Genomic DNA, 17,226 nt, shown 5'->3' with positions numbered 1-17,226 from the left:
TAGTAAAAATCACTGGCACGTAGTAAGAAAATCTTAAATAACCACAAAGCAAAGCAAATTCATATTTTACTTTATTTACATCCAATCCAGTCTCTCTTCATTGTCTTCTATCATGGATCACTTCCTTTGAAGCTATATACACGCTTGGAAGAGAGGATCTCTCTAGTCTCTGGTAGTAGTAGCAGCTCTGGAGCCATAGTAGCGTTGGTTACCAAAAAGGAAAACTTACATGGTCAATTCCCTGGCGATGAGATGTTGAGCGTCTCCAGCGAGAGGAACGCTTCGTCGCTACCATCGCCAACACCTTCTCCTCCCAAGAACTCGCCGGGTCTCGCGAAGAAGCCTTCCACCGCTTGGTTTCCAAGCCGTCCAGAAGATCGACCACTCCGGACGTTGTCACCAATCGGGAATGCCTCCTGTGCGATAGATTTAGAAGAGTTTGAGAGTTTCGAGCTAATTTCCTTTTGCGTGTGATATGAATGGATCAATCACTCAAGGAAATGATACCTGGTCACCTGCGTTTGGTCCGTCCGAGTGGAAGATTATCGGCCGGCATCGCTTGTCTTCGTTCATGAGGCTCGAGTTCTGGAAGTGCGCGATCAGCGCGGCCTTGCCTTGGATCCGCGCGTACGCGAGCGATGCCACCTTCTCGCTGTTAAACTTCTCCCATTTCTTGCCATTGAACGTCTGTGAAAACAAAGAATGACAAGTTTTAGAACCAAGTCGTAGGAAAATCTCCTCTCTCTTTTTCACAGAGAACCTGGTAGAAGGACACGATCAAGGAAGGCGACAGCATATTGATAAATGCGTATCCGACGTTACACTTATTCTGTTGAAGCCTCTGGTTAGATGTGGTTCGCACAACCCCTTCTGAAAACTCGCTTACCTTAAAATCAATGGGCAAGTATATGAAATCATACGTTCCACGGTGCTGCTCGTCAATCGCGGCCAGTAACATCTTCGAAGTGTATCTAGAGAAAAAGAACAAAACTTAGCTCCCAGTGCAGATATAAAAAAACAGAAAGAAAAGAGGAACAGTCGCATACTTGTTTGGTATGTTCTTAATCATCAGCGTCGTTCGAGTGTCCTCCCCAGCAACAATACGATCCAAATCCAGCTGAAACTGCTTCCGGTTGTCCACTTGAGCGGGAGTGCTGTCCATTCTTCTGTTGCGTCGGTCGTCTAATGGAGAGCCGCAGTTTCCAAACAGCCGTTGAGGCAGGAACATACCAAAGTTTGGAGACGAAGGACCGTGGTGCTCTAGGCTCCCAATGTTTGGACTTTTGACGGAGCCCGACTGGAGATAAGACGAAATCTCTGGCGATTCTCGGAGATAACTGTGGTGCCGGTCCCCTAAAGAATGATCGCGAGAATATGAACCAAGCTGGTGACTATGTGGAGAGAAGGCTGAATTGTACAAATTAGTATGCGCATCCGCGGAGCGTTGACTGTATGGATGGCCGGGCGATAGGCTCTGCCACATTAAAGGTGACGAGCTTTTCGCAGTAGTACCTTGACTGTAAGCCCCTCCACTGCCAGAACCCCAGATCATAGGCTGGCTGGTCAGAGAGATGCTTAGGCTGGAAGATCTTTGAAGAGAGGATGCTACACCAGTAGCGTGTACTGCAAAAAAGAAAATAGAAGATTTAGTAGTTGGCTATAGTTTGACGATCAAGTACCTGCATAGGTTGTGGAGCTGTCATTTAAGGTACTCGTAGTCCTAGAAAGCGTCCTCGTCTCAAAGCCTTCAATCGGCCTCAAAGGGGCAGCCACTGTTGAAAAGCCCGCTGTGGAGCTGCTGAAGAGTTCATTTCTATACAGACCGCTGCTAAACTCTGGCAAGGAGTGGGGGTGATGCTGTCCAAGTCCTTGCTGTTCCAGCAGATGGTTTCTCATTGTGTTCTGCACAACGTGACTGTTGTCAACCATTCCTATTCTGACAGGAGGAGATACGTCCTGTGACGTGACTTTTGGGGAGAAAGGCCTGTAGCTCAGGGGCTTAGGTGAGATAAATGTTGTGTCAGAGTCATGCGTGTCGTTTATGGTCCCCCAGTCAGCTGCAAATTAAGCACTGTCAATGGTGAAACTATCGTGACGGAACATCTTCACCTGGAGGAGAGTTCGTCCAAGCCAATGGTGAATGGTATCCGTCTTCAGGATCAAATTCTTGACCAAGCCGAGGAATCAAACTGCCAATACAAGAGCTACATGTAGAACAGGTTAACCATTTATAAACCACAAACGCAAACCTTCTTCGGACACCACCGGGACGGCTAGGTTCCAGTTTGATGCGTTTCCCTGCAATATCGCTTCTATTCAATGCCCGCAGTGCAGCCTCGGCGGCTCGTACGTCGTAGAATTCAATAAATTTGTGGTGCTTCTTGTGAGGTGTTTCACGTATCTGGAGACAGAAAAACAGTTATATGAGACTTCCACCCGTGAAACAGAATGTGCTACTAGATCTACCTCCTTAACTTCGCCATACTGGCCAAATATTTTACGAAGATCTTCACCAGAGACTGATGCATCAAGATTGAAGACGACAAGGGTGCCTTGGTTGATATCCTTGTCGGAGGGATTGTCCTGGTAAACGAGCGACCTCTGTGAGTGAGAAGCGCAAATCGGACTTATGCATATGAAAACCAAGCAAACCTTTGGAATGCTAAAATGAATATCCAGCTTGCGTCGCCGAAGTAGCCTGCCTTGAAGTACACGCATAGCAGTTCTAGCAGATCGTATATCATAGTAGGAAATCATTACAAATCCACGATGTTTGCAAGCGGTGTATAACGTACGAATGTCCCCGTAAATCTGTGAAACGTATAGAACGTTGTCAATGGCGCCATGCAAAGGTGGACCACGAGTACCTCAAAAAGTTCTCGGAGCTCGCTATCTTCAACGTTGCTGTTGATATTTCGCACAAAAAGAGTTCGAGAGGGGTGTTCTCCATAGGGGTGCTCTCCAGCTATCGTACCATGAGCTGATCCAGAGTGAAGGCTTTCATGCGAGTCCCCTTCCATCTCAAGTCCTCCCCCGCTACTGAATAAATCGTAATCTTCAAAGTCCTCAGCACTATATGGTACAACGTCAAGTTCGTCAGCGATTCCAGCCAGCAGCTCCTCCTCGTCATCGGGAAGAAGCCTGCCAATAGTTTGCGATTCCATCTCCTCGAGAGACCCAAAAATTTCGTCCTCAGCGCCAAGTGAATGATCAACATCACTTTCTGACATCGTCACTGTAGCAAAGATAAGTTCGGTCAGAAGTTTGAAAGCGCAGCCAATGGAGAGAAGTACTAACATTTGGCTTTTACCAAGGACGGGAGGGAGCTCGAAAACAGGCTCGAATCGTTGCTCACGTCGAGGCACTCCCCGGCCACTCCTTTGAGCTGCGAGGAAGCCATCGCTGGACTAAAACCATTCCTACTCCAAGGCGTCGTCGTTGATGCCGGTGGAACCCATTCATCCGTGTGGGACTTTTGGAATGAGCGAGGTTCCCATTCTTGGTGGTTCACGTAAGACCAATCAATCTGCTTAGATACAATCATATGACCAAAACGAAAGTTAGAACAAACACGCAACGGAATATAGAGGGAAAGTCCCAACCTCGTGTGGCAAATAGCTCGTCTCGTTGAAGAAGAGGGTCGATCCAGGGCTTCCATTTCCATGTAGAGAGAGTGATCCTAGACGGCCTTGAACCACTTGAACTCCAGCGGACTCCGTCATGTTCTAGCCCCTTGCCCGCGTTAGGCCATCCCAGAAAATGTCCTCCTATCCCCGGAATGGCTTCGCCACGAACAAGTCGTCGTGCGCCATGGCCGCCCAGCCAAGCTCCCCCAATTTCACAGCAGCTGGGCAATGCGGTGCCAGGAAATGTAGCTCATCACGGCTCTCGCCTCCAATTCCTAGGATCAGGACGAAATCCCTCGAAATTTCCAGAATCCCGGACAAATTTGTGGCTTCTTGCGGCAAATCAGAGCTGCGAAAAATCTGATCCGGCAGCGCGCAACAGATAATCTCGCGGAGCTGGATAACCTGATCCTCAGCGCCTCCAGGAATGCATCACCTAGCTAGCGCCTTACCTGAGGGAGAGCGCTAGCTCTTGTCATTCGCTCATCATCGCCATCGCCATAGCTCTCTCTCTCTCTTTCTCTCCCTGTTCTTCCCTCCTCCCGCTTCTATCAATCATAGTAGAAGAAGAAAACCCTCGTAACCTTCACGTGAAGGTAGGTAAATTCTCTGCACCGTCGATTTGTCGTATCCAATGCGCCCTCTTTTAACACGTCATTTAACCCGCGGTAAGCCGCGAAAAAAAACCAAAACAGCCACGTGGCAGAAGATCATACGTGTGCATCGGACGGCTCAAATCTCGCCAACTGCGGACATACGATTCGCTCCCTGTTCGCCGTAGATCAAACCGTCAACATTTCTGACGTGTCAGGGCACAGCCCTAATAATATCCTTTTCGCCCATTTGACGACAAAAAGGGCAAGCTCAATTTGTCATTCCAGCCCTTTTATTTTTACTCCAAAATGAGGATGCGTGTGAATGTGGGTTAGTAAAATGGGGCCCAAACGGCTGCCCAAGTCACGCGATCGAATCCCTTCCCCGGCACACCGAATCTCGAGGCAATGGGCGCTGGATTATTCCTTAAGATTCGCCCCCCATTTGCGATTTAAGCTAAAGCAACCCCGAATGACGCCTTAAGGCACGCATATAAGTTTGATCTAAGATGCTTGCTGAAAAGAATATTCATCTAATTATCCAGCGGAGAAATGAGACTTTTACTTTGGTAAGATCGAGTTTTTACTTATATGGCTTTTGGGACTTAGATTCTCGTAGAGAGCGACAAGAGCAACGCAACAAACACACTCGGGATTCTGACCACTCAAAAAAAACTAAATGAAATGTTTGCGAAGCTTCCAAATTGAATACCAGTAATATTCCGTGATTGATGCCACTCATCCACCTGTGCATCCAGTCCGTCCATTTCACTTAAAATGATCCCAGTCGCCCGGCACGAAACTATACTTTTTCTCGTCCTTAACGTGCTGCCAAGACCAAGAATGGAGTTTTTTCGTGTATTTTTTGATCTTGGTGGGGACTAGCGCGGCACGAAATGGATGAAAGGGACGATCATTAAGCTGCGATTCAAAGAGCGGGCTAGTGGATCCAATCACCGCTTTAATCGATCACTGTTGGGCGAAAAATCTCAGGACCAAGATCACTTCGTGGACGTAAGAAACTTGTCTCGGAGCGATCGATCGATCATGTTGATCTCATGGTGGTGGAAAACCTGTTTTTTAGACTATGAAACGAAAGCAATTGGCCAGCTTCCACCTTGTGAATCACGGGATTTCTATTCGGAGGAACGAGTCAGTCCCCAGATTTTTTTCTGGATTCTCCTCCCTCGAGGCACGTTTGCATTGTTTAAAAGGACCGTCCAAAGCTGCAAGGCAGGCATTAGAATTTTTCTGTGACGAGAGAATCCAAATCATCAAAAACAATACCCTTTGGAGCGAAAAGCTATGGTTTTCCGCATATCCTTTCAGGCGCCTGGAAGACACCCAGAGCTTATTTTAATCGCAAGCGCTAGTGGTGGTTTCCTAATCGAATCAAGTCTAAAGAAGAATCCATACCTTTAGAATGTAGCGCCGTGGAATTCGCATCGAAATTCGACGCTAATTGTCGAGATTATGTCAGCGCAGAGGCGAGATCTCGGCAAAAGACCAGCGCGGTGGAGAAATTTGGCTAGAAAACTACCGATCACCAAACGAGCAAGAAATTCCATGCGACCCAGGAGCAAACCTCAGCCACACGATGAGAACCTGACACGTGGACGGCGGATGGGGATTTTAGTTAGGGCTTTTATAAATAGAGCTTTAATTTTTTTAGAACGCACCACATTTTTTCTTCGTGGGGAGAGCTCCGCGGCCATGGCAGGGTGCCCCGGCGATGTTGGAATCTTGGCGCTGGAGGTCTACTTCCCACCCAGCTGCGTGCGCCAGGTATGGATCAGATCTATCGCTAGCTGCCGTCGCAATGCCGAGATTGGAATGAGCTGGATCGATGGAATTCTTGGCAGGACGAACTGGAGAAGCACGACGGGGTGAGCGCCGGGAAATACACCGCGGGGCTCGGCCAGGAGCGCTTGGCCTTCTGCACGGATGTGGAGGATGTAATATCGATGAGGTGAGCTGAGCTGAGCATCGGGGGCCGCGGATCGATCTATATTCTCTTGATCTCGCCAGTGAGAAAATAATTTCCCCCTTCTTTTGTCCCCCAGCTTGACAGTGGTGAAGAATCTCCTCGAGAAGTACAGTATCGCGCCCGAGAAAGTTGGCCGCCTTGAGGTGGGAAGCGAGACCGTCATCGACAAGAGCAAGTCGATCAAAACGTGGTTGATGCGTCTTTTTGAGGTACGACGAGCTCGATCGTTGCTCGAGCGAGAAAGAACACAAGGCTAACTTTTCCTTGTCATGTTTCTTTTTCTTATTACAGGAGTCTGGAAACTCTGACATTCAAGGCGTGGATTCCAGCAATGCGTGCTATGGAGGCACTGCCGCTCTAATCAATTGTCTCAACTGGGTGGAGAGCAGTGGCTGGGATGGGCGGTATGGTCTGGTGGTCGCAGCGGACAGTGCAGTGAGTATCTCGTTTCTGCCACGAGAATCTATGTTTTGATTTGATTGTGTTCTTTCATACTTTACAGGTTTACGCTGAAGGCCCTGCCAGACCCAGCGGTGGAGCTGGTGCTGTCGCCATGCTGATCGGCCCGAATGCTCCTTTCGTGATTGACCGCAAATACATGGGAACACATATGTCTCACACATACGACTTCTACAAGCCAAATCTAAGCAGTGAATATCCGGTAGTTTGAGTTGTAGACTTATTTTAAAGCTGAGTTTGTTAACTTGTCTTCATGCGTGACCAGGTCCTCGACGGCAGGCTCTCGCAGAAGTGCTACCTGATGGCTTTGGACTTGTGCTACAATCGTTACTGCCAAAAGTATGTACTTGAGCTTTACTAATCAGGTAGTTGATCCAGCTCCCTGTTTCCAGGTATGAAAAGGCCGACGGAAAGCCATTCTCTCTTCAAGATGTCAACTATGCCGTCTTTCACTCTCCTTACAATAAGGTCAGTACTTAGTAGTCTCGGTCTTCCCTCAGGGATTGTTTTGACGTGTTGTTTCCTTGTTTGTGTACGCAGCTTGTGCAGAAAAGCTTTGCACGGCTTGTGTACAACGATATCCAACGAAAGACAAGGTCAGCTGCTTTCCCGTCGTGGAAGAGTGGAAAAGTCTAACGGAAGTTTTCCTTGTAGGCCCGAGGACGAGAAGTTAAAGCCATTCGCTAATATTTCCGAGGATGAAAGCTACACGAACAAAGATCTAGAAAAGGCAAGAGATTCCCCCCTTCATGGCCCAAACTTATTCTGTTTCTTTTCTGCCAGGCAACGCAAGATATAGCAAAGCCAGATTACAACCTCAAGGTTGTCCCATCGACTTTGATTCCTAAACAAGTTGGCAACATGTATTGCGCGGCCTTGTACGCAGCGCTTGCGTCACTCATCCACAACAAAGCCGAGGAACTGGTACGCAAGCAATCGTTTTGCTCTTTGTCTCGTCACCTCACAGGCTTCCGTGTTTGACACAACAGCTGGGCAACACCATTTTGATGTTTTCTTACGGCAGCGGCCTTGCGTCAAGTCTGTTCACGATCCACGTTCGCCAGGGCGATGGCTTGTTCAGAGTCGCCAACATCGCCAAGCGCATGGAAGTATCAAGCAGCTTGGAATCCCGTGTCCAGGTAGCTTACCATTTCTCCAAGCTTATGCTTACATGTGTATATATTCACAGGTCTCCCCAGAGGACTTTGTCCACACGATGGAGCTTATGGAGACGCGCTACGGTGCCAAAGGCTTCACTCCCGTGAGTGACTTGGCTAGACTCCGGCCGGGAACTTTCTACCTCACTCAGGTAGACGATTTGTATCGACGCTTTTACGACAGACTCCCGCAAGCTACATCCAATGGAGCGTGTTAGAACCACACAACATCGTTTTTTCACGAGACGTTGAGAAATTTTCTTCTTTTTTTGCGGGGTTGGGGAAGAAGAAGAGGTTTCGTGATGAATAAGAGATCACTTACTTGTGGTAGTGGGATAGAAGAAATTAGACGATGATGACGCGAACTTGAGAGTATGAAAGAAAAAAATCCCGTGATCCTTGTTGATTTTGGAAAGAAATGTAACAACAATTCAGCTCACTAAGGACGTACCAAAATTTTTCCTGCAAAGTTGGAGAGTGCGTGAGATTAAAATCGATGGGAAGTGGCTGGCCAAGATCGTTTTCTACCTGACTTGCAGAGAACTTCTCGCTCTTTACACTCCCATAAAAAACGAAGCCTTTGGGCTTCATATGAGCAGGACAAGAAAAATCATCGTCCATAGTGTCAAAAACACAACCGACGATGTGTAGCACCAGAAAAGAATGATCGAGCATTCGGTTTGTCCGACACCAAATAGCTGCGTCATCGTGCCTGTAGCGAAACAAAGAAACAAAGAAGAAAAAGAGAAAGTCATAACGGAAGCCGCTCTAGAGACTAGATTTCATTGCTTACCACAGGTTTTAGTGATGGTATTTGTAAATAGATGAGGTTTTGAAACTGACCAACGTTGATAGCCGTAGGCATGGTAAATTGCAGCAAAAGTACGAAGTGAAAAAGCGGGTCCGCAGGTACTAGACCCATGGAAAACGCGAGCTTGACAACGATGAGCCCGGCTATGGGAAGAAGCAGCAGTCGTGTCAACATGATCGAGATGACAACTTCAAGTGCCAGTTCCGATGCGCCAAATCCTGCTCCAACGAAAACAACTTAGCTTACGAGCTTATAAGCTATTCAGGTATGTCTACCTTGAGATAAGTTTCCTCCAAGTAACAGATTCATGCAAGGAATCATAGCTTCCCTGCAACGTAGAATTCATGAATATGAGAGTGCGACGGCGACAAAATAAAGCTTACCCAAGGATGACCAAAGCATCGCCTAAAAACCGAAATGGAGCTTGGTGTCCATACAGCAAATGTCTAAAAAACGGCACAGCGCCAATGGGGATTGCTATCGCCTATAAAATATACGAGGCATGTTAGAGGGAGGAAAACATTACAGTTTAACTCACAGCTGCCGCTGTTGGAGGGGTGAAGGCTTCTTTCACGCGGTATTTTTCCATCCATAGTTGCAAGTTGGCCACAGAAAAATCATCGGTAAGAGGCTGCGGGCCTGCTGGCTCAGGAGGTGTTGGAGGTGGTGGCTGTGCTGCTCTCGGCTGGATGGCTCACCAAAGTTTTATCGAAATCAACACTAAAACTAAAGCGAAATAAGCAGAGTACCTGGGACGTCGTTGAAGCTCCATAAACTTGGAGAGCTTGAGAAGGGGGAGATGAAAGTGCTTGAAGTGGATTTTGAAAGCCTGGAGCCTGGAGGTTTTGGAACCCGTCAGGAGACATCGGGAGTTGAGGAACCTGCGGGCTTTGGAACTGCTGGAAGTCCCCCAGGCCTATAGATGGATTCCGGCCACGAGTTGGAAATGCCTGAGCACTAGGCAAAAAGCCTTGAGGCTGGGAGCCTATAAACCCGTCATTGTAGTCCTCGAAGCCTTGCGAGTACCTCGGTCCAGCCTGAAAGCCTCTGGGACCCTGAGTCATTGCTGAAAATGCCTGCTGTTGATATCCTTGACCCGGGACTTGAAACATCTGAGGCGCTTGAAATCCTTGGTAGCCTTGCTGAAAGCTGTCCATGCCCTGGAGATTCTGAGCACCAAAACCAGATTTCCTGTACCCCTGTGGACCTGGAAATCCTTGCGGACTTTGAGTATTCATAAACACCCGAGGAACACCCTGCAAGCCTGCAACTTGAGGCATAAAGCCTTGGCTTCCTGGATAGACATTTAGCTCTCGAGCAGGAGGAGTTTCCTCCCGAGGTGGAGCTTCCTCCGTTGCGTCGTGCAAATCAACCTCTTCATAGCCTGGCTGTGGTTGTGGCTTCAGGTAATTAAACACGACTGTCCAAGTCAAAACTGTGGCCATCTGTGATACGTGAAAACCCGGTAAGAAGCGACTCGACGGATCTTATATGCTTTCTTCGCCTCACCCATAGACCATAGGATATATAAGCTATCCCATTTGCCGTGCAAACATCATATCTGCCGAAGGGACTACCTGCTTCAACGCAAATCGCCGAAACAAGTACTAGAGGCAAGTTACTCGAATTCCCTGAAGAACAGAAGTGAAGTTGCCTAAATGAAGAACGAAGAAAGAACAAACTTACGTACCTGTAGCACAGCATGCAATTATCAATTTTCTCAGGTGAGGAGGAGGCTTGAAGTGATCGAAGATACAAACTCCAATTCCAGCGCCAATCATGTAGCATAGCAACACATTTATCGGCATAAACCACCTGAAAGATTATGGTTGCAGTAGAGAAAACAAGATCAAAGAGAAAACTTTACCAGTCCAGCATCTTCTCGACAGTCACTGTTTGAGCTAAATTCGAGAAAATCAGCGATGGCATGAAACACACGAAAACTAGCTGCAAAAGTTCCAGCAAATTCTTAATCAAAGAAACGAAGAAGAAACTATCGATTACCTTGTTTATATGTTTTCGAGCTTCAGCAGGCATCACATTGGATTGTGGAGATGACAAATAAGCCCCAATGCCGCAATGAACGAGCAGTCTAAACACCGGCATTGCCGACATGAAAAGAACCGACCACACCCCCATTTTTTCCTTCCTCTCGATTCAATCGTCCTTTCTTTTCCTCTTCTTTGCCATAATATAGCTCTCTCTCCCCGGATCGAGAAACCCTAGCGAGCGTACCTCGGACTAAACGGAGCCGTGAGCGCTAACCAGCGACCCCAAAGCGTCGCGCTGTAGAACCCTAGGATCCCTCAAAAGACGCACACTTGGCGCCAAAAACCAACGCTCCAGATCGCTACACGTGGCCACTTAAGTCAAGAATATTCGGAAATAAACTAGGGTTCTTCGGAATGAGCAAGCGCAGAGTGGCATTTGTTCTCGTCGATGGCATTGGCGATGTCTCGATTCCAGAGCTCGGATGGAAGACGCCGCTGGAGGTCGCGAGCACGCCGAATCTGGATGCCATCGCGACCGCTGGAATCAGCGGCTTGATGGATCCCGTGGAGCCAGGGCTTGCATGCGGCAGCGATACCGCTCACCTTTCTCTGCTAGGGTATGATCCCAGGCAGTATTATCGCGGCCGCGGCGCCTTCGAATCGCTGGGCGCCGGTCTTGCCATGTCTCCTGGAGATATTGCGTTCAAGGTAATCGATTTTCTCACTAGGTTGATTATAGACGACTTTGCTGGAAGAGTCTCGCAGTTCTCTTTTGGAATTACAAGCTGCATTGTGCTTTTGCGCAGAGCAACTTCGCGACCATGGACGATGGAACTGGAGTTGTGACTTGCAGAAGAGCTGATCGCCATTTCGAAGAAGACGGACCTATTTTCTGTGCTGCTTTGGATGGCTTGAAGCTTCCTTCCTTTCCAGCTTACGAAGTTCGTGTCAGGTGTGTTGCTCTTTTGTTTCCTTTTTTCTCTTCATCGAGCGTGCATGAACTTTTATCTGCAGGTATGCCACGGAACATAGGTGTGGAGTGGTCGTGAAAGGACCAGGACTGAGCGGAAACATTTCTGGTACTGATCCACTCAAAGACAACAGACTTTTAGAGGTTGTCGTCCCGCTGGATGAATCCGACGAAGCGAAACACACCGCCGCCGTGGTGAACGAGCTCTCGCTCGAACTGAGACGTATCTTATCGGATCATCCACTCAACGCGAAGCGAAAGTCTGCTGGTAAGGCCATTGCGAATGTCGTGCTATTAAGAGGATGTGGAATACGCATTCAGGCAAGTGACTTTAGTTTTCTTCATGCATATTTCTGGTCACTAACATTTCGGCTGCTAGGTCCCAAGCTTTAATGAGAAACATGGGCTTCGATCCTGTATGGTAGCTCCAACAAAAATCATCGCTGGACTTGGTCTCTCACTCGACATTGCCATTTTGGATGCACCAGGAGCTACTGGCGATTACAGAACACTTCTGACGTCGAAAGCAAACGCTATTGCAAAAGCATTGGCTGCTCCTCTGGAGCGTCCGCCCAATGTATTCGTTCCTGGTGAAGATGATGCTAAGCCTGGCTGGAGCGAAGGCTATGACTTCGGCTTTTTGCATATAAAGGTTTGAGTTTGGTACTTGGCATCAATACTGTATCAACTTGCTGGTTGTCTTGCAGGCGATTGATGACGCTGGCCACGACAAGGCTGTCAAGCTGAAAAAGTTGGCATTTGAGGCGGTTGACAAAATGATTGGGCAATTAGCACGGATGCTATGGGAAGCTGAATGTAGAGGCGCAGGACAATTCTCGTTATGTGTCACAGGTGATCATTCTACACCAGTTGAGTATGGAGACCACAGCTTTGAGCCGGTTCCGTTTACCATCTGTCATCTCAAGGACTTTGTCAAGACCAAGGGTGAAGATACCGTGCTATCTTCGCCGTTGGAAGCCTTCCGACTGCCGGGTACTACTGAAGATTCATCATGGACATACGAGACGCACGGTCCAAAGCCTTGTGATGTCCATGGTGACGGAGTGACGAGCTTTTCCGAGCTTTCGGCTGCTCGAGGTGTTCTTGGTCGTTTTCCGGGCAGCGAGATGATGGGCATCATCAAAAAGTACATGCAGCTAGACACATGCTGAATTGAAAAACACAAGTAAAAGAGCTATATTCTAAGTATCCTGGACTGACTTTCTGTTTCCAGGCATCTTTTCTAATAAGTTGAAGGCTTCTGCTGTTGATAGTTGAACGCACTGCTGGAGGCGAGACATTTTGCCAGTACGAAAATTCATTACTTTGATACTTGTTTGACATTTTGCTATTCTGACAGTAAGTTTGTGTTACGAACATTCGGGGAATGGGATCGGGTATCGTTGTCTGTCATTACAATAAGTGTAAGTGAGGTGATTCTCCCGGACCCATGCTAAATCATTCTTTTGCTGTTCAGTGAGGTCCCGAATGCTTGAAATTTCGTTTTGCTGCTCAGAGCAGATTGAGCCTTCCTCGCATCCTTGCAACTTCAAGTCCGTGAAGGATGCGACGAAGGGGCCATATGCATAGTTTACTGGAGAATGTCCACCGTCAGTTGCCCAGTTAGAACCGTCCCAAATCGACGAGTAAGCTTTCATTGGCTTTGATGGATATTGATGTCCTAACTCGCCACTCCTTGCCATCCGTCTTATAGGAATATCGTCTATGAAGAATCTGCCACAGAAAGAATGAAAGAGGGAAATAGGCACGTCAGGTGCTCGACTTTGGCTTACACGAGCTGATAACTGTTCCAGAGGATGCTGTATCGATGGAAATCAGCTGTTGCGTCGAACCAGAGGTTTATCCGCTCCTCGCGGCCTTTGGCACTACCATCTCCGTAGATGTTAGTCTGCAGCAAGTAAGGTGTTCCAGCGGCAACTCCAAGGAACTCGAAGTCCACTTCATCGTGGATGTGTGGGAAGGTATCGTAGTTTGATATCTACAGGACAGGACAGGACAGGACAGTGCAACATCAGGAAAAGGTTGGCTAGGTAGCTCATCAAGTCGTACATAGAAAGCCGTCACCACTCCAGCTGAGTAGCTCGCAGGGAGCTTGATCAAAGCACTAAAGAAGCCGTAAAAGTACGTGTGGATGGACTCGATTCCAGAGCCTACAGGAAAGTTCAGAAGTTGATCGAGGTTTTACTTCGAAGTACCTGATGCTTGGTCAAGTTTCAGCTGGATGACACTTCCTTGGGAATTCGGCTGCCCCCAGGATGCAGCGCAAGTCTGCTCGAATGTGGTGGACGGGAAGCTGCCTGCGAGACTCGATGCACTTTGCCCGTGTACAAGACCGATGCAGACGGCAATAGTTATCAGGACTATCCCCCGGATTGACATTCTTCTCACTAAAGCGAGGTCACAGCGCTCTCAAGTCACCATATTTATATATGTTCCGCTCTACGTAGCCATGGAGACTATGGACAAGGTGAAGCAGGACAAAGCACGCGGCATTCTGGGAGCTGTCACCTCATAGAGATCCGATGATTGAACTATGCGACTTGTAGTTCTACATCATGGGATGTTGGTGACGAGTAAAGCTGGCTCGACAACTGGCGGACACGGGAGCATGCATGAACTATGTGAGCGCGCTTCAAAGTTACATGTACTGCTGTGGACTTACACTCTTTTGCTCCGATTTACAGGTCCTGAATGACTGCAGGAGCGTGGGGTGTGTGTCACGAGCTAAACTCGGCAGCGACTCTTTGCGTTGCTGTCTCTAAGCACAAGTTCGTCCGCCAAGAGAGGTTTGTTGCTAAGAGTTTGAGCTAATATTTTCGACTATTCGGCAGCGTGCTCTTCTTCTTGGTCCCCTGCAAGGAAAAGATGAGTACAAACGGCAGCATATTGGTGGGGTGGCATTACCTGCTGGCTCGGATCTGCTGGGTCTCTCGGGCGGTTGCACGGCTTTTGGCTCTGTTTCTGGCTCGGGCTCAGGTGGCGGTCCTGGTGGTGCTTTCCCGTGCACGTCCTCGTCGATAATTATCAGCTTGGGCTCTCGAAACTCGGGAGCCAGTGGACGCGGCATCATAGATGGCGAGATATCGGTGTTGACGCTCGTCTCAACCCTCACGAAGTGCGTCACCTGTAGCAGCGTCACAATCTCAGGCTTGAGCTTCTCCATCTTGCGGCCCGTTGGACAGATCTTCATGATGGAGACGGGCTCGATCTTGGACTTTTCGTCCAGGACGACTTTGCTCTCCACCTCGGCGCCAGTCGGGGAGTAGACGTGGATGGTGTGGAAGAACGTGAAGCGGTACTTGTGGCGCAAGTCGGGCAGGAGCGAGGCCTTGGTTTTGACGGAGCAGACGGCACAAATCCGGGGCTTGCAGTCGCGGAACACTCCCTCGGGGTCGGTTCCAATCTCGTTGGAGAACTGGTACGAGTTCTTCACCCGGATGCAGTAGTCCACCTTGCTGCTGAGCTCGGTGAAGCGGGCGATCTCCTCGTCCTCCCGGTCGCCCGCGGCAACGGCGACGGTGCAAGAGTTGCAGTCCCCGGACGTCTCCAGCAGATCGCCATAGTTGAAGATGGTGAAGCGGTGGCGCTTGGCGAAGAAGACGGCGGGGATGGACGACGACTTGAGCGACACTTGCTGCGTCTTGGATGACATCTCCTCGGGCGCTGGGAGAGGCCACGACTGGCTCCGGATCTCGTCGCGGCCCGCCAGCTTCCGGGGGACCTCGGGGCACTGCGTGAAGTGGACGAAGTCGGCATAGGGGGCGATGACGGGATCGTCAGGACCGAGGGAATCGTCAGGTCGGATGGGAGCAGGGAGCAAACCGGGGCGGACCTCGACTTGGAAGGAGGTGGAAGTTTGCGGCTGGGGAGGGGAGTGGCTAGCGGCGCCGCCGACGCAGCACTCGGACTCGTCGTCGGTGACGAAGCCCGAGTCGAGGATCACGGGGCAGGGGCGAGGCAAGCGCGCGTCTTTCTTCCGGCTGAGAAAGCTGCTGGTGGGCATTTCTTTGTTCTCTTTTTTTACTCAGATGATCGGCTGTCGTCTGTCCAGAGAAAGAAATTGTTTGGACACTTACAATGAGAGACAATGTCGTTCCTAGTCCATTTCTTCCCGAGCGAACCAAAAGGGTATATGACGTTTGGTTGACTGGTATATTCTTTAAGAAATTAATAATATATTAATGTTTATTTATGACTAAGTAAATCCGTGACACGGGAGACCAAGTTGCACAATGCAAACAATGAGGGATATTCTTCAATCAATTGGGCCACCAACAAATGTTTTGGTAGGAATGAAGAGAGAGCACAGTTGTTTACTGCTGATAGCCAAGCGATTAATGCACCCACTATATGTACTGGCAAAAAGGATTTCAGGGATTCAAAGAAATTGTGGATGGGATCCCATCTTCCTAGTATCAAAGCATGACAATTCCTTGGTGCACCTGAATAGAGAAGGACAACACTGCTGAACATCACCCTGCACTTTCTGTTGAACGAGGGAACCTGAGTCAAGAAGAAACAACATGACAACACTACCCTCCACATGGACAAGAACAAATGTTACAAAGCAATAGTAACAGGTGCTGCGGTGACTCTAAACTCGTCCTCAAGTTTCATGTTAATGAATGAGGCATATTTTAATGTCTCAAATAAATAAACCAAATAAATCAATAAATAGAGGAGAAGAAAATTAATTTTCTTTAGCATTTTTAAGATAAAATATTTGTAAATCAAAAGCATATAAATTATTTATTATTTAAAGTTAATTTAAAATGTGTGTGTGTGTGTGTCTATATATATATATATAAGCCAACTTTTACTAAGAAACTACTTATATTACTTTTTATTTTCTATTTATGTTATATATTAATATTAAGTTAGGATTTTGGTAGCCATCAAATTGGTTTCAATCTAAATGATTTATCCTTGAGGAGTGCTTGGATTTATGCTTTTGGTTTAAATCTATTTTTTGCATTGTTTTATTGTTTTAGCTTTTTTCATTCCTTCTCTTTTACTTTCCTTTTTTCATTTATCTATGTGGCACAACAGTAGCTTCCTCTTTCTTTGACTCTAGAGTGGTAATTGGTACAATTGTTTGATGTTATGTGATTGCAATTGAACAATTGATAACAATATTCATGGCACGTGGTATAACTTCTTTTTGTTCTTACTACTAGTTCTTATGCTCACCTGGAGTTATTCCATAGAAATCTTAGAGATGATGGGTACCATTGGTTCAATTACTTTACGGTGATTGCCATCTATCATTTTTAAAATGATGCCCAATATTTACATAAGTTTCCCATATATCTCCAAATGACAATTTTTGGTTTGGGCACAACCACTTCTGCAGATTAGAGATTTCTTCCAAATATCTTCAAGTATATATTTGGATATGGTGATGATTATGATAATGCTTTTTAGTAATTATATCATTTCCATTATGTGTGGGCTAAATTAGTTATGCAACTTGGTGCTTGCTTCTTAAGCTTTTTAGTTCATGTAGAGCCAAATATGTCAGAACATATCAAGTTGTGGCTAACTCTTCATTAAAATTTTGTGGGACTTATATATACACTTGCCCAACCACCCTTAACGATGTTCTTTGACT

The 17,226-nt window shown here is 47.6% G+C and overlaps 5 protein-coding genes and 1 long non-coding RNA gene across 12 annotated transcripts; 2 read left to right on the top strand and 4 right to left on the bottom strand.

Moving 5' to 3' along the window:
• Positions 1-38: 38 nt before the first annotated feature.
• Positions 39-4,235, bottom strand: LOC9662345 (protein MEI2-like 3). 7 transcript variants are annotated; one of them, XM_024687799.1, is made up of 13 exons: positions 3,603-4,235; positions 3,298-3,526; positions 2,868-3,235; positions 2,653-2,811; positions 2,467-2,601; positions 2,250-2,401; positions 2,110-2,204; positions 1,680-2,057; positions 1,047-1,623; positions 887-971; positions 761-829; positions 508-687; positions 39-416 (listed from the first exon to the last, which is right to left on the bottom strand). In XM_024687799.1, exons 1-13 carry the CDS (start codon positions 3,720-3,722, stop codon positions 234-236), a joined length of 2,730 nt encoding a protein of 909 aa, XP_024543567.1. In that variant the 5' UTR covers positions 3,723-4,235; the 3' UTR covers positions 39-233. The 7 variants fall into 7 exon arrangements, with proteins under 7 accessions (XP_024543567.1, XP_024543569.1, XP_024543563.1 ...); XM_024687801.1 differs by having other exon boundaries at positions 2,467-2,583; XM_024687795.1 differs by having other exon boundaries at positions 761-971; positions 3,603-4,022; positions 4,079-4,235.
• A 1,105-nt stretch (positions 4,236-5,340) lies between these two features.
• On the bottom strand, positions 5,341-5,739 carry LOC112350851. The gene is made up of 3 exons (XR_002993911.1): positions 5,636-5,739; positions 5,507-5,552; positions 5,341-5,445 (listed from the first exon to the last, which is right to left on the bottom strand). It is a non-coding gene; the product is annotated as an uncharacterized LOC112350851 (long non-coding RNA).
• Positions 5,740-5,885: 146 nt separating this feature from the next.
• Positions 5,886-8,261, top strand: LOC9661962 (hydroxymethylglutaryl-CoA synthase). The gene is made up of 12 exons (XM_024687803.1): positions 5,886-6,004; positions 6,082-6,188; positions 6,283-6,415; positions 6,498-6,641; positions 6,709-6,867; positions 6,931-7,004; positions 7,058-7,133; positions 7,206-7,261; positions 7,320-7,395; positions 7,449-7,589; positions 7,655-7,804; positions 7,855-8,261. The coding sequence occupies exons 1-12, from the start codon at positions 5,933-5,935 to the stop codon at positions 8,038-8,040; spliced, it is 1,374 nt and encodes a 457-aa protein (XP_024543571.1). The 5' UTR covers positions 5,886-5,932; the 3' UTR covers positions 8,041-8,261.
• On the bottom strand, positions 8,180-10,814 carry LOC9662344 (protein PIN-LIKES 5). The gene is made up of 11 exons (XM_024687802.1): positions 10,638-10,814; positions 10,501-10,580; positions 10,324-10,448; positions 10,143-10,264; positions 9,383-10,078; positions 9,172-9,318; positions 9,017-9,117; positions 8,909-8,961; positions 8,616-8,851; positions 8,351-8,534; positions 8,180-8,284 (listed from the first exon to the last, which is right to left on the bottom strand). Exons 1-10 carry the CDS (start codon positions 10,770-10,772, stop codon positions 8,526-8,528), a joined length of 1,704 nt encoding a protein of 567 aa, XP_024543570.1. The 5' UTR covers positions 10,773-10,814; the 3' UTR covers positions 8,180-8,284; positions 8,351-8,525.
• Positions 10,815-11,038: 224 nt separating this feature from the next.
• Positions 11,039-12,937, top strand: LOC9661961 (probable 2,3-bisphosphoglycerate-independent phosphoglycerate mutase). The gene is made up of 5 exons (XM_024687863.1): positions 11,039-11,332; positions 11,431-11,576; positions 11,639-11,915; positions 11,974-12,246; positions 12,302-12,937. The coding sequence occupies exons 1-5, from the start codon at positions 11,039-11,041 to the stop codon at positions 12,764-12,766; spliced, it is 1,455 nt and encodes a 484-aa protein (XP_024543631.1). The 3' UTR covers positions 12,767-12,937.
• Positions 12,938-12,964: 27 nt separating this feature from the next.
• Positions 12,965-14,232, bottom strand: LOC9661960 (probable xyloglucan endotransglucosylase/hydrolase protein 28). Its single transcript, XM_002982751.2, has 4 exons — positions 13,811-14,232; positions 13,665-13,765; positions 13,388-13,593; positions 12,965-13,328 (listed from the first exon to the last, which is right to left on the bottom strand). Exons 1-4 carry the CDS (start codon positions 13,992-13,994, stop codon positions 12,965-12,967), a joined length of 855 nt encoding a protein of 284 aa, XP_002982797.2. The 5' UTR covers positions 13,995-14,232.
• Positions 14,233-17,226: the final 2,994 nt, after the last annotated feature.

This window comes from Selaginella moellendorffii, unplaced genomic scaffold, assembly GCF_000143415.4.
Source record: "Selaginella moellendorffii unplaced genomic scaffold, v1.0 SELMOscaffold_55, whole genome shotgun sequence".
Classification (NCBI taxonomy): Eukaryota; Viridiplantae; Streptophyta; class Lycopodiopsida; order Selaginellales; family Selaginellaceae; genus Selaginella; species Selaginella moellendorffii.
This window is presented reverse-complemented; position numbering and strand designations above follow the sequence as displayed.

Bases quoted from the DNA above. Each gene is read 5' to 3' on its own strand.
- LOC9662344 (XM_024687802.1), bottom strand. From the start codon at position 10,772: ATGGGGGTGTGGTCGGTTCTTTTCATGTCGGCAATGCCGGTGTTTAGA. The intron at 10,581-10,637 runs GTAATCGATAGT...GAACTTTTGCAG, and splicing joins CTCGAAAACATATAAACAAG to CTAGTTTTCGTGTGTTTCAT. The intron at 10,265-10,323 runs GTACGTAAGTTT...TCTGTTCTTCAG, and splicing joins AATTGCATGCTGTGCTACAG to GGAATTCGAGTAACTTGCCT.
- LOC9661961 (XM_024687863.1), top strand. From the start codon at position 11,039: ATGAGCAAGCGCAGAGTGGCATTTGTTCTCGTCGATGGCATTGGCGAT. The intron at 11,916-11,973 runs GCAAGTGACTTT...TTCGGCTGCTAG, and splicing joins GATGTGGAATACGCATTCAG to GTCCCAAGCTTTAATGAGAA. The intron at 12,247-12,301 runs GTTTGAGTTTGG...GTTGTCTTGCAG, and splicing joins TCGGCTTTTTGCATATAAAG to GCGATTGATGACGCTGGCCA.
- LOC9661962 (XM_024687803.1), top strand. From the start codon at position 5,933: ATGGCAGGGTGCCCCGGCGATGTTGGAATCTTGGCGCTGGAGGTCTAC. The intron at 6,189-6,282 runs GTGAGCTGAGCT...TTTGTCCCCCAG, and splicing joins GAGGATGTAATATCGATGAG to CTTGACAGTGGTGAAGAATC. The intron at 6,416-6,497 runs GTACGACGAGCT...TTCTTATTACAG, and splicing joins GGTTGATGCGTCTTTTTGAG to GAGTCTGGAAACTCTGACAT.
- LOC9662345 (XM_024687794.1), bottom strand. From the start codon at position 3,722: ATGACGGAGTCCGCTGGAGTTCAAGTGGTTCAAGGCCGTCTAGGATCA. The intron at 3,527-3,602 runs GTTGGGACTTTC...GTATCTAAGCAG, and splicing joins CGAGCTATTTGCCACACGAG to ATTGATTGGTCTTACGTGAA. The intron at 2,058-2,109 runs GTGAAGATGTTC...CTTAATTTGCAG, and splicing joins TTGGACGAACTCTCCTCCAG to CTGACTGGGGGACCATAAAC.
- LOC9661960 (XM_002982751.2), bottom strand. From the start codon at position 13,994: ATGTCAATCCGGGGGATAGTCCTGATAACTATTGCCGTCTGCATCGGT. The intron at 13,766-13,810 runs GTACTTCGAAGT...ACTTTCCTGTAG, and splicing joins GAAACTTGACCAAGCATCAG to GCTCTGGAATCGAGTCCATC. The intron at 13,329-13,387 runs GTAAGCCAAAGT...TTTCTGTGGCAG, and splicing joins TGGAACAGTTATCAGCTCGT to ATTCTTCATAGACGATATTC.